General features: G+C 48.4%; 2 protein-coding genes and 1 non-coding gene across 3 annotated transcripts in view; all 3 read right to left on the bottom strand.

Moving 5' to 3' along the window:
* Positions 1-11,734, bottom strand: part of FBXW12 (F-box and WD repeat domain containing 12) — a 36,247-nt gene extending 24,513 nt beyond the window's left edge. The window contains exons 1-4 of the mRNA XM_052645182.1: positions 11,423-11,734; positions 7,739-7,776; positions 3,441-3,601; positions 2,900-3,018 (exon numbers count right to left, since the gene is read on the bottom strand). Of these exons, the coding sequence (XP_052501142.1) occupies positions 2,900-3,018; positions 3,441-3,601; positions 7,739-7,776; positions 11,423-11,734 (630 nt within the window). The remainder of the gene's footprint in view (positions 1-2,899; positions 3,019-3,440; positions 3,602-7,738; positions 7,777-11,422) is intronic.
* TRNAC-GCA (transfer RNA cysteine (anticodon GCA)) lies at positions 4,014-4,085 on the bottom strand. Its single transcript has one exon. It is a non-coding gene; the product is annotated as a tRNA-Cys (tRNA).
* Positions 11,735-14,141: 2,407 nt separating the features above from the next.
* On the bottom strand, positions 14,142-22,534 carry CDK20 (cyclin dependent kinase 20). The gene is made up of 8 exons (XM_052645111.1): positions 22,427-22,534; positions 21,956-22,069; positions 19,250-19,438; positions 18,885-19,006; positions 18,622-18,684; positions 17,356-17,479; positions 16,741-16,896; positions 14,142-15,031 (listed from the first exon to the last, which is right to left on the bottom strand). Exons 1-8 carry the CDS (start codon positions 22,499-22,501, stop codon positions 14,834-14,836), a joined length of 1,041 nt encoding a protein of 346 aa, XP_052501071.1. The 5' UTR covers positions 22,502-22,534; the 3' UTR covers positions 14,142-14,833.
* Between the last annotated feature and the right edge of the window lie 4,149 nt (positions 22,535-26,683).

The following is a 26,683-nucleotide window of genomic DNA, read 5'->3' as shown; positions in this document are numbered from 1 at the left end:
CGGGCCTGGCCTGGCCAAGGTCCACGCCCTGTCATGGCCATTAGCACAGAGAACAACTGCTCTCAGATGGGCTGACTCCCAGCTCCCCGGTCTCTCCCCCCAGGATTCTGAAAGCTAGAAGAGTGAGGTAAAGAGCAGGCCCATGGCACATTAACAAAGGGCATCAGAGAACCAATCCTCTAGCCATTGTTTCAGAGTTTTCCAGAGCTGTGACGAAGTTTTTTTTTTTTTCCTTCCAATTTGTAGTTATTATGGTCCTTTTTGTATCAGGTGTTATCTTGTTAGCACAATCTTTTCCCAGTTATGATATCCCAGTATTCTTCCTCTCTCTTCTTTGTTCCCCCTCACATCAACATATCAATAGCTGATTTCTGCTGCTGGAACCGCTAACAAGACCATCACTAGTAGAAGCTCTGCACCAGTGACTGGCTCATGTCAAGTAGATCTCGGAGACCACATGTTACTCCCCAGTGGCCAGTGGTATGGAAGTAGGCAAAGTAGCAGTGAAACTTCCCTTCTCGTGTCAGAATCGAAAACAGTGACCAGGGGAAGAGAGCATGGAAACAGGCTACATATTGCATGACTCCAACCAAATGACTGAACTTTTTAAAAATAAAGTAAGACTGGAGATGTGCTCACAAGAGGGCTTAAGATAGGGAAGCAGGGAGAATGGATGCAGAGTGGTCTAGCCCTATAATAAACAGACCACAGTAGAGTTCAACCATGGCCTGTACCCAAATCCAGCCTACTGCCCAGTTTTGAATTTTAGTTAAAGGAAAAAAACAAAGAGCATTTCATGACACTTGAAAACAACACGAAACTCACATTTGAGTGTCCATAGTTATGTTGGAACACAGCCACTCCCTTTTGTTTACCTGTTATCTATGGGTGCTTTTGCATTACAGCCACAGAGTTAAGTTGTTGCAGAATCACATGGTTTACAATGCTTGAAATATTTGCTCTCTGGTCTGCTGACCAGAGAAAGAAAAGGTCTTACAGAAAGGTCTTTGACCCTTGCACCAAAGCTCTTTCAAGTCAATATCTTTTTGTTTTGGCAACTATGGAACCTCCCAGCCTTTGGGTCTCATTCCTGCCCAAGATCCCTAACCTACTAAGCCTGCAAGGTCTCATGTCCACACCCTGAGGCAGGTCTCTTTCAGGGCAACACAACTGCAACGAGACAGAAACCAGCTACATGCACCCATGGTCACCAGAGACCTTCATGTGGAATTATATCAAACATCATGGCATATATACGAGGAAAATAAAGCACATGGAAGAGAAAAACCCATGATAAACAACTGAAAAACTGACTATGGAGGAAAGACATACGATGCAAATAACTGTATCCTTTAAACAAACAAAAATAATAATTATAATCAAATATGAAAGGGTTCCTAGTAATTAAAAATGTTTCTGTAAAGCAGTCAACGGATACTCTTTAAAGTTTACAGACCAAGAAACAGAATCCACTAATAAAATATAAAATTTAATAAGATCAGAAATGAATAAAAAAGTGGTTACCTCTGGAAATATAACCTTAGAAAAGTGGAAGGGCGATTTTTTTTACTTATGAATTATCATTTAGTCCCATTTTTCCTTTCATATAAAAGCGTTGACAGCGTTTTATGAAAATCAAAGTAAATTAGAACTACCCAAAACTCATTCCCAAATTGCTCTGCCCCTTTGCCCTCTCACTGCTCCCATCCAGTGCCCCCAACCTCCCTCCCTTTCTGAGTTCCTATCCCAGTTTCTAGAGTCCCTCAGATGGCCTGGTTTGTCATCTGGCATCTGTTGAATCCTGGGCTGGAGCCCAGCTAGGGCTTTCGGAGCAACTCACTCACTGGCAGCCAAGCACCCCCATCGCCTAACACGCTTCACACCATTCTCTCTCACGGCTTCTACCATGAAGTCTGGGCAGAGGAGCAACCCCCAAGGCAGGCACAGGGGCTCGAGAACGCGGCTACCACATGGACTGAGAAGTCAAGCCCACAGATCACAGTCAGGTCTCTGACCACCGTGCCCTGTTCATGGGGGCAATCTGCGGGTCGTTAGGTAGGGCTTCCTGGTGCCCTACTCAGGAGCTCGCCCTCTGCTCACTCTGCACTAAGTTCACGTGGAAGGAAACTGTCATGTCCAGCAAACCCGAACAATAGCACAAGATGAGCAACCACCTCACCGAGTCTGTCTACTTAATAATGCAAGGCTCTAGAGGGACCTCTCCTTGTCTAGGGTGTTTGAAAACATAAGTTATCTAGTTTTCCAGGAAAAGATCCATGGGCCCAGGCAGAAGCCCTGGATCTGCAAGTGACCACGTGGTTCAACTCAGATGCTTTTCCTCTCTGTCTCAGTCTAAACCTGTATAAAATTAGGATGATAATAATAATGGATACTGTGAAGAATATTGGCTACTGTGGGAATCAAATGAGAAAATGGATAGGGAAACTTTTTAACTATAAGTGCCAACCAAGTCTGAAATTACTAATAGTTATTGAAGTTGTTAACACTTAGTTTGCAAATGGGTGAGTAAAAGTTGCATCATCTGGGCAAAACCACCCAGAGGCCAGCATCAGCTCCAATGTGGACATCACAAAACTGGGCAAGCCAGTTGCCATCCCCTTGCATGAACAGCCTCCATCAGGCACGGTAAAAATGCCCATCTCCCTGAGGCAGGGCAGCAGACAGTTAAGGGCATCTGCGATCAATCAGACTCAAGCTTGAAGAGTGACCTGGCACAGTGACTGAGCCTCCTACAGCTCACACTTTTCACTGTACAATGGGACTCCCACACCTTACAAGTTGACTGTGATGGTTAAAGAGAATAAGGGCAAAGGGCTGCAAGACTGAGGTCACAGCAGAATCCATAGCACTCATCCTGGCCCCCTCCCAGGCAGCTCACCTCATGCAGATCCCAGGCACGCACGGTGCCATCTGAGGACACGGTGCACACCACGGACTTGTCCTGACCATCAAACCGGTACTCGCTGGTTGAGATGTAGGCCAGATCATCTATCTCTCCTGAAAGAGAACACAGACTTGCCTTGAGCACACATATGGGTGCTCAGGATATGAACACTCAGCTTGGTAGGTGGGACAGTCATCCCTCTCTCTCTCTCAGAAGCAGTGCTGATTCAGGGCACAGTGGTAGACAGACAGAGTTTGGGCTTCAGACTTACAACCCGGGTATCATGCCCAGGACTGCCTACCATCCCACTGGTCATGTAACTGTGAACAACTTCCTTACGTTAGTTTCTTTCTACTCTGAAACAGATATAATGATCTCTGGGAGGATTAAATTATATAGAACAAGTATAGAAACCAGCAAGTGCATATCCTCATTAAGTGGTACTTTCCAACTAACTGGCTGAAAGGCCAAATCCCTGGAGACGTGACAGGGAAGCCGTGGGAATGTACAGAGTTACCACTTTGTCACCCCATACCTTTATGCCCAGCAAGGGCTCTGCAGGTAAAGTCCTCTGGCCGCCCAGATGCCATTCGGAACTCGAGCTCAGATCGGCGGAGATAGTACTGTTTCCATGTCTGTGTGCCCAGGGTCATCTGGGAGGCTTTACAGGAGGACCAGCGTCTCAGACACAGCTGCCTGAAACACAGGCCCCAATCCCAGGCAGAAGAGGAGTCATTTGAAGGTGTTTTGGCATCAGTGGCCTAGTTTCAATTCCCAGTTTCAGCATCTATTAACATTAGCCTGGACAACTCGCTTTGTCTATGTAGGCCTCAATCTCCTCTGAGGGATCCAGTGCTGAGGTGGGATGCAGGTTTTCCTATACTCACTGAAACTCTGCTTATTCTACCAGAAGTAGCATACTTACAGCCTGTGGGCAGAATGGGTATCTAGATTACCTTGTTTGGTCTGCTTAGGACTGAAAGCAAAAGTGCAGTCACTCAGTCATGTCCAATTCTTTGTAACCCCATGGACTGCCAGGCTCCTTTGTCTGCAAGATTTTCCAAGCAAGAGTACTGGAGTGGGTTGCCATTTCCTTCTCCAAGGGATCTTCCCAACCCAGGGATCGAACCTGGGTCTTCTGCATTGCAGGCAGACTCTTTACCATCTCAGCCACTAGGGAATCCCTTTGCATAGGACTGGCCTACATGAAGTAGTTGCACACACTTAAAAATCAAATTTCACACACAAATCAGGTAAAAGATGATGATTTAGCTATACTGAAATCAAATTACCACCTGGTAAAACTTGTCTGGGGCCACAGAGAACTGTTCCCTTCAGACAAGAATGGGCTTTCAGGAAATTCCCTGGCAGTCCAGTGGTTAGGGCTCTGCACTTTCACTGCTGAGGACCTTAGTTCAGTCTCTGGGTGGGCAACGAGGATCCCGCAAACTGAATGGCACCGACAAAAAAAAGAATCAGCTCCGCCAGAGCCTTCACCATCTGTGTCATCTCCCAGACTAAGCAGCTGCCTCACATCATTACTCTCATGTTGCTGATTTTCATTTAGGTGAAATAAGCACAAAGGGGAATTTCTTGTACACATATGTCAACTTAAACAGTTTGAAAATAAAAACTAGACCAAGAAGACAATGTAGTTTTAAGAAAAAAAGGGAGAAAGCGTGTTTCTTTGTGGAAGTGAAGCCTGTTTCTACATCTTTAAGGCCATTATACATCAAACCGTAAGTAGGAACCATGATGAATATTCAGAAGAAATAAAACCAAATGATCTGACTAAAAAAGGGCACACTGTCAATACGGTTGAAGTGTGCGTACGGGTAAAGTATATACATCTCTGAAATACAAAGATGTATCAAGTGAAAAAATCAAAACTCTGGGCATCAAAACCTTTCAGATACCAACTGATAGCAAAACAATCTAATGTACACAACAGAAATTACGTACCTTAAACAAAAGGAAATGTTTGCAGTTTTACTTCTAACCAAAAAACTAATGCTTAGTGTGTTAAAGAAATGGCACAATTTAATTAAAAAGTCAAAGGGGGAAAAAAGATCACGAAGCATTTTAAAGAAGTAACATGAAGTATTTTAAATTAGAATTAGAGTACATATTAAAAACACATGATCAGTTAATCACGTTCATTGACTGTGTCCATAAGAATTTCACTGGGCCTGAGGAATTTTGGGCTCTGGTACCTACACAGGAACAGCGTCAGAAACGACACGTGCATGTGACAAAGCTCCTGGCATGTGTTCTCCCAGAAACAGAAACCCAGTGTTTTTATATGAACATAGGTACAATCTTAAGCAATGACTTTATGCTAAAAAGAGTTAACACCAGATACTGAAAAATAATAATCAACCGGAAACCCATCTGTGACTTGGCAAGCTGAACAATCTGCTTCAGGAACCTGGAGGTGCATACAATATGGTGACACACGACACACATGGGGGGTTAGGTGATAAGCTGCTGCAGAGATTTTTTTGAATTGCTGCAAGAAATATACTTACTTGCGTTACTCAAAGGGAAATTTCTACCCCAGCTTATCAGTAAAAATGAAAACAAATACTAGGGTTTAGGGTTGGCATTCTACCCATTTCAATTGTGAGCACTGTACTACAAGTTCAGTTCAGTTCAGTCGCTCAATGGTGTCTGACTCTTTGCGACCCCATGGGCTGCAGCACACCAGGCCTCCCTGTCCATCACCAACTCCTGGAGTTTACCCAAACTCAAGTTCATTGAGTCGGTGATGCCATCCAACCATCTCATCCTCTGTCATTCCCTTCTCCTCCTACCTTCAATCTTTCCCAGCATCAGGGTCTTTTCAAATGAGTCAATTCTTCATGTCAGATGGCCAAAGTATTAGAGTTTCAGCTTCAGCATCAGGCTTTCCAATGAATATTCAGGACTGATTTCCTTTAGGATGGACTAGTTGGATCTCCTTGCAGTCTAAGGGACTCTTAAGAGTCTTCTCCAACACCACAGTGCAAAAGCATCAATTTCTCAGCACTCAGCTTTCTTTACAGTCCAACTCTCACATCCATACATGACTACTGGAAAAACCATAGCTTTGACTAGACAGACCTTTGTTGGCAAAGTAATGTCTCTGCTTTTTAGCATGCTGTCTAGGTTGGTCATAACTTTTTTTCCAAGGAGCAAGCGTCTTTTCATGGCTGTAGTCACCATCTGCAGTGATTTTGGAGCCCTCCAAAATAAAGTCTGACACTGTTTCTACAGTTTCCCCATCTATTTCCCATGAAGTGATGGGACCGGATGCCATGATCTTAGTTTTCTGAATGTTGAGCTTTAAGCCAACTTTTTCACTCTCCTCTTTCACTTTCATCAAGAGGCTCCTCAGTTCTTCACTTCTGCCATAAGGGTGGTGTCATCTGCATATCTGAGGTTATTGATATTTCTCCCGGCAATCTTGATTCCAGCTTGTACTTCTTCCAGCCCAGCGTTTCTCATGATGTACTCTGCATATAAGTTAAATAGCAGGGTGACAATATACAGCCTTGCTGTACTCCTTTTTCAATTTGGAACCAGTCTGTTTTTCCATGTCCAGTTCTAACTGTTGCTTCCTAACCTGCAGACAGGTTTCTCAAGATGCAGGTCAGGTGGTCTGGTATTCCCATCTCTTTCAGAATTTTCCAGTTTATTGTGATCCACACAGAATAAACCACACACAATTCTGGCCTCGGAGTACAGAATGAAGCAGGGCAAAGGCTAACAGAGTTTTGCCAAGAGAATGCACTGGTCATAGCAAACACCCTCTTCCAACACCACAAGAGAAGACTCTACACATGGACATCACCAGATGGTCAACATCGAAATCAGATGGATTATATTCTTTGCAGGCAAAGATCGAGAAGCTCTATACAGTCAGCAAAAACAAGACCAAGAGCTGACTGTGGCTCAGATCATAAATTCCTTATTGCCAAATTCAGACTTAAATTGAAGAAAGTAGGGAAAACTACTAGACCATTCAGGTATGACCTAAATCAAATCTCTTATGACCATACAGTGGAAATGAGAAATAGATTTAAAGGACTAGATCTGATAGACAGAGTGCCTGACGATGCCTGATGAATTATGGAGAGAAGTTCGTGACATTGTACAGGAGACAGGAATCAAGACCATCCCCAAGAAAAAGAAATGCAAAAAAGCAAAATGGCAGTCTGAGGAGGCCTTACAAATAGCTGTGAAAAGAAGAGAAGTGAAAAGAAAAGGAGTAAAGGAAAGATATACCCATCTGAACAATGCCGTTACAGCAAAGATGAAATCAAAATGGCTTATCTGTCCATCAATTTGTCTATCAGCCAGCTGCATTCAATCTGTTATACACGTCTGCCCGAGTTTAATACCCCCACCCCTAAGATTAACCTCCACTTGATTAATAAACTCTCTTTTATTTCAATATACTATTATATATTATATGAGCTTCCCTGGTGGCTCAGATGGTAAAGCATCTGCCTACAATGCGGGAGACCTGGGTTCGATCCCTGGATTGGGAAGATCTGGAGAAGGAAATGGCAACCCACTCCAGTATTCTTGCCTGGAGAATCCCATGGACGGAGGAGCATGGTAGGCTACAGTCCATGGGGTCGCAGAGAGTTGGACACAACTGAGCGAGCTTCACTTCACTATTAAAGAAAAGTCTTATTCTCCAAATAGGGAGGAGTTTCCTGCTGATAGGGGCTGTGGATTGTCTGTTCCTGTCTCCTTAACAGAAATGCAGTGAGTGCTGAAAAGGGCCACCCCTCTCTCCTTCAAGGCATACTCTCTCCTGAGAGGCCTGGTTTTTCCTTCACTCACCTCCACAGTTCCTTGGTCCTTGAAGCCTCATTCCAGACCTAAAAGAGGAGGCGAGAGAAGACAGTCATCTGTTTAGTCAGCAAGCAATCAGGGCCTAGCCTGCCAGGCCCTGTGGAGGCAACAGAGCGCTGAATGAGATCCAGTGCTGGCATTCAAGGACACTCACCCTGAGGTGACATATTCAGACAATCAAATAAAACCCACCAAACAACGAATGAGGAAGGAAAGAACGACCAACTCAACTGGGGCCAAGAGGTTCAGAAGAAATGACGGATCAAACCCTGAGGATGAGTGGCTGTCCTCTAAGAAAATGCCTGAAGCGATTTCAGGGAGAGACATCCACCTCGGCAGAGATTCACAAGTGTGAAAAAGATGATGAGCAGGTTGCCTTCATCAGAACACAGAGAAAGGAGCTGGAGACAGGCTTAAACCAACTCTTGGAAGGGCAAAAACAGTGAGACGTCACTTGAGAATTGTAAACGGCAGAGCGACAAGCCAAACTGTGTTTCAGGAAGGTCACTAGATGCTAGGAGAAGGAAGAACTGAAGAAGGCAGAGCAGCAGGGCCCATAAGAAGCCTGCTGCAATGGAGTAAATTAAGGCCCTGGCTAAAGAGATGTCCCAGAGATGTCAAGGTGGCAGAACGAACTCCTCTCTGGGGAGGGTACATAGGCCCTATTCCCACAAACTGCTCTCTGCAGAAATGTCTGAAAGAGGCTCAGGTGGCCCTGGGACAGGATCAGAGTGCCATGCCTCCCTCTCCCTCAGGCCACACCTGCATCCTGGAACCTCTTGGCCTCTCTAGCTGGGCCATCCTGGATTCAGGGGCCTACCCATCCTCATGGAACCCACTCGGGAGCTTTCTGTGGCCCAGACCTACTGAGGCTCCCATCCAGATATGTGGCTTACCAGGCCCTGGTAGAAATGACAACCATCCTGTCTGAGCCCAGGCTCCTACTTCTGCAGCCCTCACTCATCCGAGTTCAAAATATTTCAGCCCTTAAGAAGTCTTTTTGGAGACTTCCCTGGTAGTCCAGGTGCTAAGACACTGTACTGCCAATGCAGGAGCCTGGGTTTGATCCCTGATCAGGGAACTAGATCCTGCATGCTGCAGTGAAAACTGAAGATTCTGTGTGTGACAACTGAGAACCAGTATAGACAAATTTAAAAAAAAAAAAAAAAGGAATTTTTGGCTGGAAGGAATGTAAAGTTGGTATTTTGCAAAGATCAAACCTGGCAAGATTATCCATTTTCCTTTTACACAGTTCCCAGTTCAAAACCCAACTGAGATCTTATTTCCCTAATACTTATAATCCTTAATAATTATAAAATGTAATGGAACCTACAAAATAGATGCTACCCACCTTTGGGCTTCCCTGGTGGCTCAGATGGTAAAAAAATCTACCTGCAATGCAGGAGACCTGGGTTGGAGACCTGGGTTTGATCCCTGGGTCAGGAAGATTCCCTGGAGAAGGGAATGGCTATCCACTCCAGTATTCTTGCCTCGAGAATTCCATGGACAGAGGAGTCTGGCAGGCTACAGTCCATAGGGTTGCAGAAGAGTAGACACAACTGAGCGACTAACATTTTCACTTTCAAGTCTTCTGAGAATCTCTCCGTTAGAACCTGACCTTCATGATGACACTGTGAGGCAGGGTTTACTGACCTCATTTTAACTAACAGGGGAACCAGAACCTACAGAATCTGCTACTGTCAAAGGGTAAAAGGCACCTCCCTTTCTAAATCTGTTGGAGGACTACCTGGGTGACCTCAGCCAACGCACTCACTACCAGATACTCATTTTCCTTACTGGTGTGCATGCATGCTAAGCTGCTTCAGTTGTGTCTGACTCTTTGTGACCCCATGGACCACAGCCCACTAGGCTCCTTCCTCCATGGGATTCTCCCCACAAGAACACTGGAGTGGGTTGCCATTTCCTCCTCCAGGGGATCTTCCTGACCCAGGGATGAAACCCACGTCCCTGACCAAATACAGTCACTTGCACTGTTAGGCGGGTTCTTTACCACTAACGCCACCTCAGTTCAGTTCAGTTGCTCAGTCGACAAACTCTTTGTGACCCCATGAACCGCAGCACACCAGGCCTCCCTGTCCATCACCAACTCCCGGAGTTCACTCAGACTCATGTCCATCGAGTCCGTGATGTCATCCAGCCATCTCATCCTTGGTCGTCCACTTCTCCTCCTGCCCCCAATCCCTCCCAGCATCAGAGTCTTTTCCAATGAGTCAACTCTTCCCATGAGGTGGCCAAAGTACTGGAGTTTCAGCTTTAGCATCATTCCTTCCAAAGAAATCCCAGGGCTGATCTCCTTCAGAATGGACTGGTTGGATCTCCTTGCAGTCCAAGGGACTCTCAAGAGTCTTCTCCAACACCACAGTTCAAAAGCATCAATTCTTCGGCGCTCAGGTTTCTTCACAGTCCAACTCTCACATCCATACATGACCACAAGAAAAACCATAGCCTTGACTAGACGGACCTCTGTTGGCAAAATAATGTCTCTGCTTTTGAATATACTATCTAAGTTGGTCATAACTTTCCTTCCAAGGAGTAAGCGTCTTTTAATTTCATGGCTGCAGTCACCATCTGCAGTAATTTTGGAGCACCAAAAAGACACCCTAATACCTTATGGGTACAACTGGGGATAACAACCCAGGATTTTACTGTACACATTTAAATTATAATTACACAAAGCAGGTAAAGGTCTGTTTACCTTTTGTAAAGTGATACAATAATGTATTTTTAAAAGTGAAGAAATTCTTTCACTCAACATTTACTGAGGACCCTAAATATCAAGGGGGTTGAGATGGCTGAATGGCATCACCGATTCAACGAACATGAATTTAGGCAAACTCTGGGAGATGGTAAGCAACAGAGAGGCCTGGCGTGTTGTAGTCCACGGGGTCGCAAAGAGTGGGACACGACTTGGCGTGACTGAACAATTAAATATCAAGCCATATACGGAGTGTATACACACCATGATTATACAGTGATTTTACACACAGTGATGCAAGAAACAAATTCCCCACTCTTAGAAATGAGTCTAGTGGGGGTAGGGGGTGAGGAGCAGATATTTAACAAATACACAACACTGTACGATCATTTGGTTACAGCTGTGCTGAGGGGGCACACAGAAGAGAAAGCGCTCACAATACCTGTAACATGCGCAGAAGCGCAGACCAGACTACCACATTCAACAGGCACTTAGGCTTCACAGCCAGTATGGGAGTTCGACTTTAGCTAGCTAAGAAGGGGTAGCCTGAGCCTGCAGGAGGAGGTGCCACTCACTGGGAGAGCAAGGATTTCCGGGCAGGCCCCAGAAGGGAACTTTCAGAACATTCCAGAAGAGGCGGGATCTCTAAGTCAATCTTGGGGTGAACTCTGTTCACAGGTACCCAGAGCATGTCAAACCAACAGGAGCTCTGGACACACTATAGACAGATGGAGGCACGGAGGAGTAGGAGGCTTTCTGAGCGACCCCTTCAAACGCTGAGGAGGTCACCACCCCGGGGGCCACGAGCGTCCTCTGCTGATTCCGGGCGGATTCAGGGCCGCCGCACGCCCCCTCCCAGATTTGGGAAACTGAGGCCTAGAGGGAACGGACCAAACGTGGACACACCCGTGACCATGAACCCAGCCCTGCCTCCCACCTGGGACAGAACGCACTACCTTGTCCACTTGGGCGGCGCAGAGCAGGTCGCGAGCCTCCAAGAAGGAAAAGACATGCAACAGTTCATGCAACCCCAACTGCGGTTCCATGGCGCCCGCCGCCCAGGACGCCGGGGCTTGGCCACGCCTTCGCTGCGCTTCCGCCCCCGTAGGCCGAGCCCCGCCCCCGTAGGCCGAGCCCCGCCCCCGTAGGCCGAGCCCCGCCCCCGTAGGCCGAGCCCCGCCCCCGTAGGCCGAGCCCCGTCCCTCAAGCTGAACCTCTTTCCGCAGGCCGCGCCCCGCCCAACCCGCCGGCTTCCGGCCGGCTGGCATAATTCTTAGCCAGCCGCGGTGCTGTTACTCCTTCCAGTAATAGCACGCCGGCTCCGCTTCTGTTAGTCTTCAGCTGGCTTTTGAGCTTCCCCTTGGCACTTGCTCTTGTCCTGACAGTAGCCCAGAACCTCGCTCACCCCCTTATACTGACATTCATCTTCGTTCTGACCTTCGCCCTTGCACTGACCCTTACACTGGAACTTGTGGTGCCCCTGCGCCAAGTACCTCCTGAGCCCTTGCCCTGGTGCTGGCTCGTATCCAGACCTTGTCCCTTTTCTTCAGCCTCACCCTAATCATTGCCCTTGACCTCATTAGCATCTGACATCTACTCCACCCCTATTCTTACCCTCACCTGACCCTGACACACCCTAACATTCCTTCACCCGGAATCTTGCCCTAGCCATGACTCTCACCTTCACAATCACCTTCACAGAGACCCCCAGCCTCCCTCTTACCCTGGCACTGGTCCTCACCTAGTGTCTCCTTTGTCATGACCCCTGCCTTGGACCTGACCCCGGACCTCACTCTGGACTTGGTCATGACCATATCAAAGATCAGAGTTAGTGTAAGGGTGAGGATCATGATCTAGCTCAGTGTCAGAGCAGTTAGGGTCACAGTCAGAATGAGGGTAAGATCAGGGACAGATTGATGAAGATCAGAAATAGGGTAACTGTCCAGTTCAAGGTAAAATTCTATGCCAGGTTAAGGATTAAGATCAGAAAAAGGTCAAGGTCATGTCGTTGGAATCAGGTTCAAGGACAAGATCAGTGTGAACGAAACTTTAGATCCAGGGTTAGTTTCAAGATCCAGTTCAAGTTTGAGATCAGTGTGACAGTCAAGATCAAGTTGTGCCTCCATTGCAGAGGGTCAGTGAGAGGATGAATGTCAGGATAAGAAAGATGGTATTTTGGGGATGAAAGTAAAAGTTGGGTTCAGGTTACAGTGCATATCCAGTTCTGAGTAGGATTCAGGGTCAAGTTGAGGGTGAGGTTGATGTTCAGAATTAGAATCAGTGTTGGATTCAGGGTCAAGATCAATGTGAGGATAATGTCAGTGTCAGGGTGAGCATGACATTATGAAAGTCAAGGTCAATTAAGTCAAGGTGGGGTTCCATTTCAACTCCTGCTGGCAGGAATTAAGTTCTCCTCCAACTCTCCCTCCCCTCCCCCAATTACACTGGCCCAATCTGCATAATCCAGGACACTCTTTACATCTCATTCCTTTAATTACATTTGCAAAATCCCTTGTGTGTGTAAAACAGCATATTCATAGCTTAGGACATGGGCATTTTTAGGGGAACATTTGCTTACCACAGAGGGTCAGAGTTTGGCTTATAGTCAAAATCAGGCTTAAGTTTCAACGTGAGGATAGGTCAAGATGGAGGTGATGATTAGGCTGAGGATCAGAGTCATCATAATCATGAAGGGCTATATCACCCTGAAGTTCAATTTCAGGGTTAAGGTCTAGGTCAAGTTCAAGGTCATGATGGGATTAGGGTGTCAGTGGTGTCAGCCAAGTGTGAGTCCATGGCAAGATGAATGTCAGAACCAGAGTCATGATCAGGTTTGGGGTGCAGACTAGTTTCAGTTTCAGCTTGAGTACAGTGGCTCAGACAGTAAAGTATCTGCCTGCAATGTGGGAGACCCGAGTTCAATCCCAGGGTCAACACGAGAAACAAAGTAAGATAAATATCAATTAGACAGTCATGGTTAAGGTGAAAATGAGAGTCAAGTTCAAGGACAAGGTTAAATTTTAGGTCAAATGAGGTCAGAGTTTGGATGAGGGTCAGAGTCAATGCAAGATCAAAGTCAGGCCAGTGCCCGGGCTGGGGGCTGGGTGGGGAAGGGGCTGCTAAAGAACTGAGTGAAGCTGAGAGTGAGGGTATGTGCCAGGGTCAGGGTAATAGAGTCAGGTTAAATTTAAGGCTCAAGGTCAAGGCTAGGGTCTGTGTCAGGGGTGGGGGTAAGGTTTATAGAGTCTTTGTGAGCAGAACTGGCTGAGTGTCAGTGATCAGGGTTTAGGTCTAGACCCCCATTTATATGGAGGTGAGAGATACCAGAAATTGAGCTAGACTGAAGCTTACTTAGTCTTCAGATGTGGCTGGACAAACACAAAGAAGCCAGATCCTTAAAATACCTTTAAAGTCACTTAAACTCATCCTTGCAAGCAACAACTGAGTTTACTGTGCTTTACCCTCAAAGAGCCTAGAGGGCAGTGATGGTGGCAGTTAGTCACCTCTGTAACCTCATGCTTCTCCCTCCTTTTAACCTTTTCATTTCCACATATATATTTTAGAGTTGGCTTACCAAATTATTAAATAAGAAAGACAAAAGCAAGTTCAGATTGTTTTGATATTTACTGAATTAACAAATGAATTCCAGGAATGTCTGTCTTATTTGCAAGATATCTCTGAGCGAAGAGGATAAGGTTCACCCTTATCCTGAGGGTGATACTGGTAAACCAGTTTAAGGTGTAGAGGGTCACTACTGGGTCCCCCACTTGAGCCATCCCTGGGCCTTGCCTTCTGCCACCTCACCTCTAAAAGGAGCTCTGTTACATGAAGAACCTAGGAAGCCCCCAAGACTAAAGTAGCCATGAATGGGGCCACTTTCCAAGTGACCAGAGAGAAACAAGGGTCAAGAGATGATGCCACCTCGGCCACTTCTCTCTATATGAACTACGGAAGAGGGGCGTACGTCACATAGAACTATTCAGGGTTTTTATAATAAATCTCAAAGTTGAACTAGTGTTTAAAGTCTGAGAACAAAATCAAACCAAACTTTCCTTCTCACTTGGGTTTCCAACATGAGGACATGGTAAACTCAGTGCTGCCTTAGATGGTTCCACTGGGACAATCCCTGACCGGTGGTATCCCTGATGACAGGCATAGCAGTGGAACTCTCTGCCTCCTTCAGCACACAGGTGGGAGGCCGACAGCACGGGTTGAGGGCGCCCTCTGCTGGGGCTGGATGGCCTCATCATCTGGCCAGGACCAGGGCCACTGTGGTTGAAATCAGGCTGGAGCAGAGAGTGGCTTGGGTTGTCCTTGGGAGAGGCAGGAAGTTGGGGGGACAAGCCAACAGGGCCTGGCCCTGCATCTCAGCCCTCCGGGATGAAAGGCCGAATCAGCTCCGGGTTCAACAGTGACTCCTCGAGAGGCCGGTCCACGTGGAAGTCATGGACGTGCGGGGGTCCTGGGTGGGCCTTGGGTGCAGGTCCCCCTGGGCGCTGGGGGATCGGCAGCTCCGAGGGGTGGACAGGCAGGGGAGCTGTGAAGAAGTAGTGGTGCAGGAGGGCCTGAGGGGAGTGAGAAAGAGATAGCAAAAGGAAATCGGTCACTGCAGCCTTCCAGGTTCAGCTCATTTCCCTCTGTGGGAGCAGCGGGGGATATGAATACCCCAGAAGAAATTTTCTCATTCACGCATTCTCCGTTCAAGATGATCCCAACAGCTCTGAGTGTTCACTGTTTCAGCACTGCTCCAAAGACAGGAGATGCAGCAGTGAACTGAACAAAGAGCTCTGCCTTCAAGTCTTCCATATAGTCAGGGGCTGGACATGACTGAGCGACTAAGCACAGCACAGCACAGGGGGGGATAAACAAGATAAAGTAAGATAAACAGCACATCAGATGATTGGTGCTGTGGGAAAGAGAAAGCCAGAGCGTGGACAAGGAAAACTAGGGCAGCTGCAGGCCTGAAGAATGGGAGGGTAGGCCCCAAGAGGTAGCACTTGAGCAGAGATCTGAAGCTGAATGAGTGAGGCTCTGGGACAGAAGTGCACAGACCTTAGGACCTGGAGGAGGCCTGAGGTCCCAAGGAGTGAGCAAGGGGAAGGGAGCTGCAGGGTCACAGACGTGACGGCCCCACGTGTGTGATGCCTATGGGCCACTAGGACCTGGGCTTTTTGGCTGAGGAGAGAGCCCTGCAGGGGAAGATGTGACAGCCTGCCTGGACAAGGTCCCTCTCTCTGCCGGGTGGAGAGGTTGAATGGGCAGGAGGAGAAGCAGATTCTGGGAGGCAATTGGGGACTTGCGGGGAGGCAGGAGGCGCTTAGACTGGAGGCAGCAGCGCAGGGCTGAGAAGTGGTCGGTTGGCTTTGTGTGTGTGTGCTAAGTCGCTTCAGTCACGTCCAACACTTTGCCCGCCAGGCTCCTCTGTCCTTAGGATTTCCCAGGCAAGAATACTGGAGTGAGGTACCATTCGCTTCTCCAGAGGATCTTCCTGACCCAGGAATCGAACCTGCATCTTTTTTTTTTTAATGTCTCCTGCACTGGCAGGCAAATTCTTTATCACTAGCACTACCTGGGAAGCCTCGGTTGGCTTCAGTACATCCTAAAGGCATTGCTGACATTGGAACTCACAGTGGGTGTATGTAAACACACACTGCTTGTTCCAAGGGCAGGGAGGTAAGGCTGCCGTGAGGCCAGATGGACAGGTACATGTGACAGAGGCCTGACACCATGAGCCATCAGCCCATGGTTCTCCCCTCCTCCCTCGCCTGCAGCCACAACCTACCCCTTCTGGGTCCTCCTTTCCAGGCCTCTGCTTATCATTTCTCTCGGGATAATAGACCCCGCCCCTGCCCTTCTCCAGAAGACCTGCATGATCCGAGAGTCAGTCCCAACATCCCTCCCCTTGATGCCCACAGACTGGCTGCCCTGCCCCACCACAGGGTGGAGAGCCCAGAGGAACAAGTCACATCTGTTCACTCGGCATCAGGACCCAAGACAATGCTGGGCACATGCCAGATGCTAGTAAATTCTTCTTGAAGGAATGAAGGGATGAAGAAGTGAGATGCACACTTCAGGGAGGTGGGCATGCCCTTTTAATATGGCCACTCCTAGCCACCTGCTGCCTCTCCAGGGTCTGCTCAGGAGAGGCACACCTTCTCCATGACCCCTGTCTCTAGGGGTGCTGTTCCCAGCCCATCACAGGTTCTGAGGACCTCAACCTGCTAGGTCACAGGGGCATGAACAAGGAGGGTCAGGACAATGGGTGTCTCCCTACCTGGGAGGCAGAGATGCGCTGCTGTGGTGGGTAGAGGAGGAACCGCCCTAGCAGGTCCAAGGCCTGGGGAGAGGCATCGGGCAGCACCTCCTCCAGGGGCACGGGCGCCTGCTCCTTGAAGGAGATCTTGTTGTAGTCAGGCAGCTCAGTGATCTCCTGGAGGAGAAGGGGGCTCATTAGGGCTGGCACCCACCCCGTCAGCCCCCTCAGGAGTCAGCTCTTGCTTCCTGTCACCCACCTGCTGCCACTCACTCACACAGCCCCCATCCACCTGCCCCTGCTCACACCACATCACTCATGACATCATGCACTCACAGCATGATGTAAGTGAACATGTGCACATCTCAGGTGCCTGCTCCATGCCCAGCTTGGTATGGGCTGCCTGTGTGCTGGGGATTAGCAGGAAGGGGTCGGGGCTGGACCCTGGTCCTTCCTCCTCCAGCAGATCAGGGATGGAGGAGATCCCATGCTGGGCCAGGACCAAGGTCTGGGAGCGTCTAGGAGGTGTGGGGACCATAAGGCAGAAGACAGAAGATGCAGGGCAGGCGAGTTACAAGCTGCTGGGGGAAGAGAGGACACCCACCCCACCCCTCCAAATGGTAGGCCCCTGCAAACCGGCCAGACTTGAGGACTGGGGGTGCCCAAGATTCGAAGCACACAGCAAAGCTGTTCGATGTCATTCTCTCCTGGGAAAAGGGGGGACCCGTTCAACAGCTCCCCCAGGATACAGCCCACGGCCCTGCAGGTACAGAAGCCAAACATCTCAGAGATCTCACACCAGGGACACAGGTTTCTCCACACCAGCACCCACACCTCCCCCTGTGGTCAAGACACCCACAAAGTAGCCTACAGATCCCCAGCTTCACACAGTCCAAAGCTTCAAGCCTAGAATACGGAGCACAGCCCCTTCTTTAAATAGGTCTCAGGCCTCAACTCTGAAACACACATCAACCCAATAGTTCCGGGAACTTCTCAGAAATTCATACTCTGGGACACACAGCCACCCTCTCCCATTCTGGGGCAGACCTCCAAAATAGCCCCCAGACCTCGAACTCTAGGAAGTGAAAGTCACTCAGTCGTGTCTGATTCTTTGCGATTCCAAGGACTGTAGCCTGTCAGGCTCCTCTGTCCATGGAATTCTCCAGGCAAGAATACTGGAGTGGGTAGCCTTTCCCTTCTCCAGGGGATCTTCCCAACCCAGGGATTGAACCCAGGTCTCCTGCACTGCAGCAGGATTCTTTACCATGTAAGTCACCAGGGAGGCCCAAGAATACTGGAATGGGTAGCCTATTCCTTCTCCAGCGGATCTTCCTGACCCAGGAAATCAAACTAGGGTCTCCTGCATTGCAGGCAGATTCTTTACCAACTGAGCTACCAGGTAAGTCAGTCATGTCCGACTCCGCGAGCCTATGGCCTGTAGCCTGCAAGGCTCCTATGTTCATGGAATTCTCCAGGTAAGAATACTAGAGTGAGCTGCTATGCATCCAACTCCAAATAAAGATTCAGGGGCTTCATACCCAGGGACCCAGGCCTCTGCATAACTCAGGGACACTACATCCTGGGGTGTCACCCCCTGTATACCGGCTTATACACCCCCTGTATACACCCCATGCCTCGGACTGCCTTCCCAACCTCAGCCCAGAAGCTTCCTACATGGACAGTCACTCCAATCCCACTTGACCCCTCCCAGCTCAAAACTGTCATGGGGAGGATCACTGATTCCAAACTCCTCAGAGATACTCTAACCAGAGGGGACACTCCCAAGGCAAACTAGAGCTCACAGCAGGGAAAACCACCAAATGGCTTAGAGACCTCAGTGTCCAGGAGGAGAGGTGACTCAGCTACCCACATCCCCCCTTGTCTAGCCCATAGGAGTCTCACCAGAGGTCGACACCTTGATCGTACTGGCGGGCACCATACAGGAGCTCGGGGGCTCGGTACCACCTATGAGAGGAGGGCAGGGGGTCACAGGTAGGTCGCTGGTCTGTCAGGAAGCTGCCCTGGAAGGTCACCCTGACCCCCACACCAGCCCCAGGAGCACTTGTTTGAATAGAACATCTCTGTCCAAAATCATCTCCTCCCCAGTAGGAAGGCTGGGGGCCTATCCTTTGCCATATCCTGCCCTGGAAACTGGTCCTCCCTACCTGGTGGCCACCTGGTGCGTGTAGAGGCGGTTGCCATCTGGGGAAAAGACCCGGGCTAGGCCAAAGTCCGCTATCTTGAGCTGGCCTGAGGCACTGATAAGCAGGTTGGCTGGTTTCAGGTCCTGAGGGCACCAAAAGAAGCATCAGTTCCTCTAAAGCCCCCAGTGGACCTCAGGACAGGAGGGCTCGGCAGGCTGGGCACCTGGGTGAGCTCAGGACCTGGTCTCCTCCAGGGCCACAACTCCGGTCACTTGTCCCCAGGCCCTGCCCGTTCTGTCCCCTCCCAAACCATGCCCTTTATCAAGGGCTGGCCTACTCCCAGTCCAGCCATCCACAGGTCCGCCCCAGTCCATGGTGGTACTGACCCGATGCACGATGTTGTTGGCATGGCAGAAGGCGACGCCCTTGAGCAGCATCTGTAAGTAGCTCTTGACCTGCGCCTGGGCCAGTGGCCTCTGGGTATGGCGCACCACCTCAGCCAGATCTGACAGCATGAACTCGAAGGCCAGCACGAAGCCTGCACCATGTGGGAACACGGCCTTCAGCTGCACAACCTGCAATGGGGTACCCCGTTAGCCTGCAGACTCACATGGCTCAGACTCTCTTGTATCCTCAGCCCCGGTGCCAACAGAGGACCAGGCAGGCAGAGAAGGTGACAAGAGACCTGAGCTCAGCATCAGGGAGCTGGGTGCTCTCTTGCTCCCTTCTCCCAGAAGAAGGCAAGTCCCTGCTGGAATCCTGTAGTAAACACTCAGCTGGCACTAGTGGTAAAGAACCTGCCTGCCAATGCAAGAGACGTAAGAGATGTGGCTTTGACCCCTGGGTTGGGAAGATCCCCTGGAGGAGGACAGGGCAGCCCACTCCAGTATTCTTGCCTGGAGAATCCCATGGACAAGAAGCCTGGCGGGTCACAGTCCATGAGGTCGCAAAGAGTCAGACATGACTGAAATGATTTAGCTCTAGCAAACCCTCAGGGGAAAGGAGGTCTAAGAAAGGCCACATAGGGCAGTGTCTGATCCCCCACCCAGCCCACGAACTGGAAAGTCATCTGGAAACACACATCCACACAGGTGATCACAGCTCCCAGCACTGGGCGCAGAAGACATGCCATATAAACTGAGGGCCCACAAGGTCACAAGGGCTGGCTGCACAGCAATGAACAGGAGGGAGGGCCAGTGGGTTCCCAAGGACTTTAAGGAACTCGGGGGACAAATGACAGAAACTAACAAACCTATAGGGTATTCTGATGAAAACAGAAGAGAACAGATGGGGTGAGGTCTGTTATACAGGGATCGGGGAGGGAGCTGTGGGCAAGGGTCAGCAAACACAAGGCCCGAAGGCAAGAACAGGAAGGAGGCTGCTCTGTTCTATATTCCTGGAGTCGCGATAGTGCTGTTTTAGGAGAGACATGGAAGATATTTTGCTGAATGAATGAATGAAGAGGCTGGCATGAGCCGGAGCAGATAGAGATGGTTCTTTCAGAGTGAAGAGAAGCCGCTGGAGCTTTTCAAGCTGGGGAGTGGATTCATCTACAGTTTTTGACTGTGGAGTGGGAGAGTGGCAGGGAAGGTGGAGGAGGGAACGGGGAGCTCTTGTAGTAGTTCTGATGAGAGGTGAGGATGGCCTGGGCCAGGGGAATATCTGCAGTGTTTTAAAGATAGACCCTTCAGGCCTGCTACACAGGACATAGGACTGTATCACCAGCTTCCCATGGGCCCTCCAACCAGCTCACACAAGCCCTTTTACTATCCTCAAAAAACAAGAATGGCCGTAGTGCTGTTTTTCTGATTTTGATGGTAGCAGACAGTCATTTTACAAACTGGGACAAACATAGATTCAGATAATACACAAAATTATAACAAAAAAACCGCAGCAAAAATAAAATCCTACCACCTATAGTCAACAGTAGGAGTCTATCCCACCAGACTTTACAAGAGACATGGTATACACAGACACATGTTCATACGTGTGTGTGTGTGTGTGTTATATGTGTTAGTTGCTCAGTCATGTCTGACTCTTTGTGAACCCATGGACTGTAGCCCCCAGGCTTATCTGTCCATGGGATTCTCCAGGCAAGAATACTGGAGTGGGCTGCCATGCCCTTCTCCAGCGGATCTTCCCGACCCAGGGATCAAACCCAGGTCTCAGGTATCGCAGGCAGATTCTTTACCATCTTAGCCACCTGGGAAGCCTATATATATATGTATATGTATATATACACTAAATATTCTTATACAAAACCAGGATGACACATGCAGTTCTAAAACATGCTTTTGTCACAAAATATGGACATCTCTAGAGAATAAGAAGCAAGTCAGAGTATTGCCTACTCTTGGGTGCGTGGGCCTAGCCTTGTCACTACCCAGGAAATTAGGTACATTCTCCACTCAGGAAGGACATGGACAAGAGAGAAAACCACGCAATGAGCCTGGGTGTGTGAGGTGTCTCTCCCCATGTGCCCACAGCCCCTCTCATGCCTGTCACATACAAATCACGCCAAGTGGACCCTGTAGCCTTTGTCTGTCTCCCCTACCACACTTCAGTTCTCAAGAGCAGGTTAGGGGCTGTGTCACCAGTGCCCAGCAGAGGGCAGAGCCTAGGGGAGACCCTAATGTTAAAACGCTGATTCTGCAATCAGGTCAAAGCCTCCACAGACAAGCTGAGCCAGCTGAGTGCCCATGAGCAGGCCCTGGCCTGAGAGGAGAGCCTGAAACCTGCCTTGCAGTATGGAGGAGAAAACTCAGAAGGTCAGTGTACATAAAAGCAGTTAACCCAGCCTGCAGAATGTAACAGGAGCTCAACAGGTGGCAATAATCGTTATCATTAGAAATCATTATATGTTTTGAGAAAAAGGATACATCAGTCAATGAATGAACAAGTAGGCAAGAAATAAAAGAGTGAACAAGAGGGAAGGAGTGAGGAATGAAATAACTGGGTGAATGAATGTGGACAAGAAAGGCAGTGAGTTGAGGGGTGAGGATGCAAATAAGGAAACACACTGACAGCAGGCCCTCAGAGTGGGAGTGAGCAAGGAGGGTGGGACAGCCCCTCAGAACACCAGCCCCACTCACATACTGACTGTCTTCGATCTCCTGCAGGGCCTTGATCTCCCGTAGGACCTGGTTGGGAATGCCATCCTCCAGCCGCCGCAGGGCCACCTTCTTGAGGGCAACGATCTCTCCAGTCTGTTTGGGACAGAACGCAGACACTGCCAGGCTGTCCCGGCTGGGAAAAGGGGTGCGACGCCGAGGGTTGAGGTCCTCGTGGGGGTGGAACGCACCCCTCAACCCGTGCTGGAGGGAAATCAGGGCCAACTGGCGCAGAGCTGGGCAAACAACTCAGATATCCACGCCAGGCTCCTAGGGGAACTCGCTGAAAGCAGTTGGTAGCTGGCCGCAACTTGGAAGCCCTCCCCTCCGCGGGCAAAAGAGGCGGGCGCACGCCAGGATGAACTACCGGGAGACAGAAGCTATGGCCCAAGCATGGGTCAGGAAGACAGGGAGATCTCAATGGAACCGAAGGAGGAAGGGCTGGATGCTCACCTCCACGTGCTTGGCTTTGAAGACGATGCCGTGCGCACCCTCCCCTATGCGCCCCAAGATGCAGTACTGCTCCATGGCCCTCTTCCCGGCACCCTGACCCTGCGCAGTCACAGCCTCTCCCTGGCACCTGACCCTTCCGCGTTAGCCCGCCCGGGCTCCCGCCCCAGACGCGGCTGCCTAGCAACGGTGCGGAAACGAGCGCCCGCGCTGGAGGCCGAGGGCAACTAGGGATGGCGTCCGGGCCTCTCAGTGCCTTTCCCTAGGACCTCGCCATCACGCCTCAGTGCGCTTCACTAGCAGAAGTCATCCGTGCGCAGACCGTGCGGGCGGGAGCGAGGGTCACCGCCGACCCCTCTCGCCTCTGCCGAGCACCACGTGACCAGTGATGCCAGGTTACGCAACGGGGCGGGGCCACGCAGCCCGAGGGCAAAGCCGAGAGGCTGTGGGAAGGCTCTAAATTGGCGGGAGGGTGGAGCCGCTCTTCAGGGAGGAGGCGAGCACGGGGCGGGGAGGGGCGGGGCCGCCCACCCGGGGGCGTGACTGCGGCGCCGAGGGCGTGGCCGAAAAGTTACAGGGTGGGGCGGGCTCCTCCCCCAGAAGGCCAGGATCCCTCCTCCCCCTTACCTAGAGCTTCCACCTAGGAAAACATACAGGTGCCATTTTCCGCCTTTAAGCCCCAGAGTCAATGATGATCGAAGCAAGACGGGTTCCGGTCTGCGGTGTGGAGGGAGAGTCAAATGGCAGCATTTTAAAAGACAACTTTTAAAAAGTGCAAACTCTGATACAGAAAGACAATGTCTGAGGACTTCTAATGAGGAAACACCGGACGAATTTGCAGACTGAGGGATTTTTAAGAAGTGCATGCCGTCAAAGAATGTTGATAAAAGCAAGTAGCTTTTTAAAACTTCTGAAAAAGTGTTCAATCTCATACACGATGAGATAAACCGTAAAATAATCTAATCACAACTAACATAATAAAATAATCACATCACAGCTGTATATCCTCTTTGACCCACTTCTAGAATCTCCTCCAACAGATACATTGCACTCATGTGAAATGACACGTGCCAGGTCGGTCATTGAAGCGCAGATGAATTGCAAAAACTTAGAAACAGCATAGATATCCATCGATAGGAGACTGTCTAAATTGTGATACACGCATCAATTACGCTACCTTAAAAATGAACCAGGGTGCTTTTCTGTGTACACTAACGGGAAGATTTCTAAGATGTATTAAGTCATAGGGACAAGACAAAGAACAAAGTATATAGAGTGCCACTGGCTGTGTAAAAAGAAAAGAAGAAAAGAATATAAATAATGCTTGTTCATGTATTACAAGGTGTCTGGAAAATGCTTGAGATTTCATGATTGTGCTTACCTGGGGAAGGGACCAGAAGGATTGGGGACAAGGTAGGAGGCGGTCTTTTCACTGGGCCTCTGTGGATTTTTTGAAATGTGAACCATATAATTTATTAATTCTTCAAAAAAATAAATATTTTTCTGGCTCAGAAATTGTACTCTACTTTAACAATTTCAGAAGAAGGTCTTGATGTCCATACAGATATATTCACCCTGTTTGATGATGACAGAGGCCAGAAAATAAGTCAAATATCCCATGGAAGAATGGTGAATAAGTTATGAGAGTGCCTTAGAATGGAATGCTTTATAGCTATTACAGAGGTGTGGGTAAATACAGCAGTGGAATGGGAAAGGATGGTCTTCAAAAAATGGTACTGGGTCATTTGGAAAGTCGTATGAGGAAGAAATGTCTATTGAAGCAGATCTCAAAGTATACACAAAAATTGATTCCAGATGGACTGCAGACCTAAATATAAAAGATAAACAATAAAGCTCTTAGAAGAAAACATGATATTTTAACGACTTTGGGTTCAGTTCAGTTCAGTCGCTCAATCGTGTCCGACTCTTCGCGACCCCATGAATCACAGCACGCCAGGTCTCCCTGTCCATCACCAGCTCTGGGAGTTCACTCAAACTCATGACCATTGAGTCGGTGATGCCATCCAGCCATCTCATCCTTGGTCGTCCACTTCTCCTCCTGCCCCCAATCCCTCCCAGCATCAGAGTCTTTTCCAACGAGTCAACTCTTCGCATGAGGTGGCCAAAGTACTGGAGTTTCAGCTTTAGCATCATTCCTTCCAAAGAAATCCCAGGGCCGATCTCCTTTAGAATGGACTGGTTGGATCTCCTTGCAGTCCAAGGGACTCTCAAGAGTCTTCTCCAACACCACAGTTCAAAAGTATCAATTCTTCGGCGCTCAGCCTTCTTCACAGTCCAACTCTCACATCCATACATGACTACTGGAAAAACCATAGCCTTGACTAGACGGACCTTAGTCGGCAAAGTAATGTCTCTGCTTTTGAATATGCTATCTAGGTTGGTCATAACTTTTCTTCCAAGGAGTAAGTGTCTTTTAATTTCATGGCTGCAGTCACCATCTGCAGTGATTTTGGAGCCCCCCAAAATTAAGTCTGACACTGTTTCCACTGTTTCCCCATCTATTTCCCATGAAGTGATGGGGCCAGATGCCATAATCTTCATTTTCTGAATGTTGAGCTTTAAGCCAACTTTTTCACTCTCTTTCACTTTCATCAAGAGACTTCTTAGTTCCTCTTCACTTTCTGCCATAAGGGTGGTGTCATCTGCATATCTGAGGTGATTGATATTTCTCCCGGCAATCTTGATTCCAGCTTGTGTTTCTTCCAGTCCAACGTTTCTCATGATATACTCTGCATAGAAGTTAAATAAGTAGGGTGACAATATACAGCTTTGATGGACTCCTTTTCCTATTTGGAACCAGTCTGTTGTTCCATGTCCAGTTCTAACTGTTGCTTCCTGGCCTGCATACAGATTTCTCAAGAGGCAGGTCAGGTGGTCTGGTATTCCCATCTCTTGCAGAATTTTCCACAGTTTATTGTGATCCACACAGTCAAAGGCTTTGGCATAGTCAATAAGCAGAAATAGATGTTTTTCCGGAACTCTCTTGCTTTTTCCACGATCCAGCAGATGTTGGCAATTTGATCTCTGGTTCCTCTGCCTTTTCTAAAACCAGCTTGAACATCAGGAAGTTCACGGTTCATGTATTGCTGAAGCCTGGCTTGGAGAACTTTGAGCATTACTTTTCTAGCATGTGAGATGAGTGCAGTTGTGCGGTAGTTTGAGCATTCTTTGGCATTGCCTTTCTTTGGGATTGGAATGAAAACTGAGCTTTTCCAATCCTGTGGCCACTGCTGAGTTTTCCAAATTTGCTGGCCTATTGAGTGCAGCGCTTTCACAGCATCATCTTTCAGGATTTGAAATAGCTCCACTGGAATTCCATCACCTCCACTAGCTTTGTTCGTAGTGATGCTTTCTAAGGCCCACTTGACTTCACATTTGCAGGACTTTTCACCTAATGGAGTGCTACATAGTAATGAGAATAAATAAAACATTTGCAACAACGTGGATGAATCTCAAGCACAATGTTCAAAGAAACTAGACACAAAATAATATGAAACGGTGCAGCTGCTATGGAGAACAGTATGGCAGTTCCTCAAAAATTAAAAATAGAATCACTATGTGATCCAGCAATTCTACTTCTGAATATATATCAAAACAGCAAGACCTTGAAGAAATATTTGCACTTCCATATTCATAGTAGCATTGTTCATGGTAGGCAAGAGGAGTAAGCAACCCAAGTGTCCATAGAGAGATAAATGGATAAACAAAATACAATATATACATACAATGGAATACTACTCTTTTTTTTTTTTTTTTTTAACTCAACGGCATGGTATGTGGGATCTTAGTTCCCTGACCAAGGAAACCTGTGCCACTAGCTTTGGAAAAACAGAGTCCTAACCACTGGACCACCAAGGAAGTCCTGGAATACTATTCATTCTTAAAAAGGAAGAAAATTCTGCCACATGATACAATGTGAGTGAACCTTGAGGACATTATGCTAAGTGAAATAAACTGGTCACAAAAACAAAAATACTGTATGATTCCACTTATATGAAGTATGTAGAGAAATCAAATTCATATCAACAGACAGTAGACTGATGGTTGCTGGGGCATGGGTGGAGGAAGAAATGGGGTGCTGTTGTTTGATGGGTATAGAGTTTGTTTTCCCACATGAAAACTTCTGGATATTGGTTTCACAGTACTGTAAACATGCTTAACACTGAACTGAACAGTTAGAAATTGTTCAGATAGTAAATTGTTTAAATGGTAAATTTTACATGTTATTTTCCACAAATA

Source organism: Budorcas taxicolor, chromosome 8 (assembly GCF_023091745.1).
Source record: "Budorcas taxicolor isolate Tak-1 chromosome 8, Takin1.1, whole genome shotgun sequence".
NCBI lineage: Eukaryota > Metazoa > Chordata > Mammalia > Artiodactyla > Bovidae > Budorcas > Budorcas taxicolor.
Note: the sequence above shows the minus strand (reverse complement) of the source record. Positions and strands in the feature narration are given on the sequence as shown.

Excerpts from the sequence above, each read along its gene's own strand:
- CDK20 (XM_052645111.1), bottom strand. The coding sequence starts at position 22,501 with ATGGAGCAGTACTGCATCTTGGGGCGCATAGGGGAGGGTGCGCACGGC. Across the intron at positions 22,070-22,426 it reads TCAAAGCCAAGCACGTGGAG|ACTGGAGAGATCGTTGCCCT; the intron begins GTGAGCATCCAG and ends TGTCCCAAACAG. Across the intron at positions 19,007-19,249 it reads CCAACAACATCGTGCATCGG|GACCTGAAACCAGCCAACCT; the intron begins GTCAGTACCACC and ends TGGTGCCCTCAG.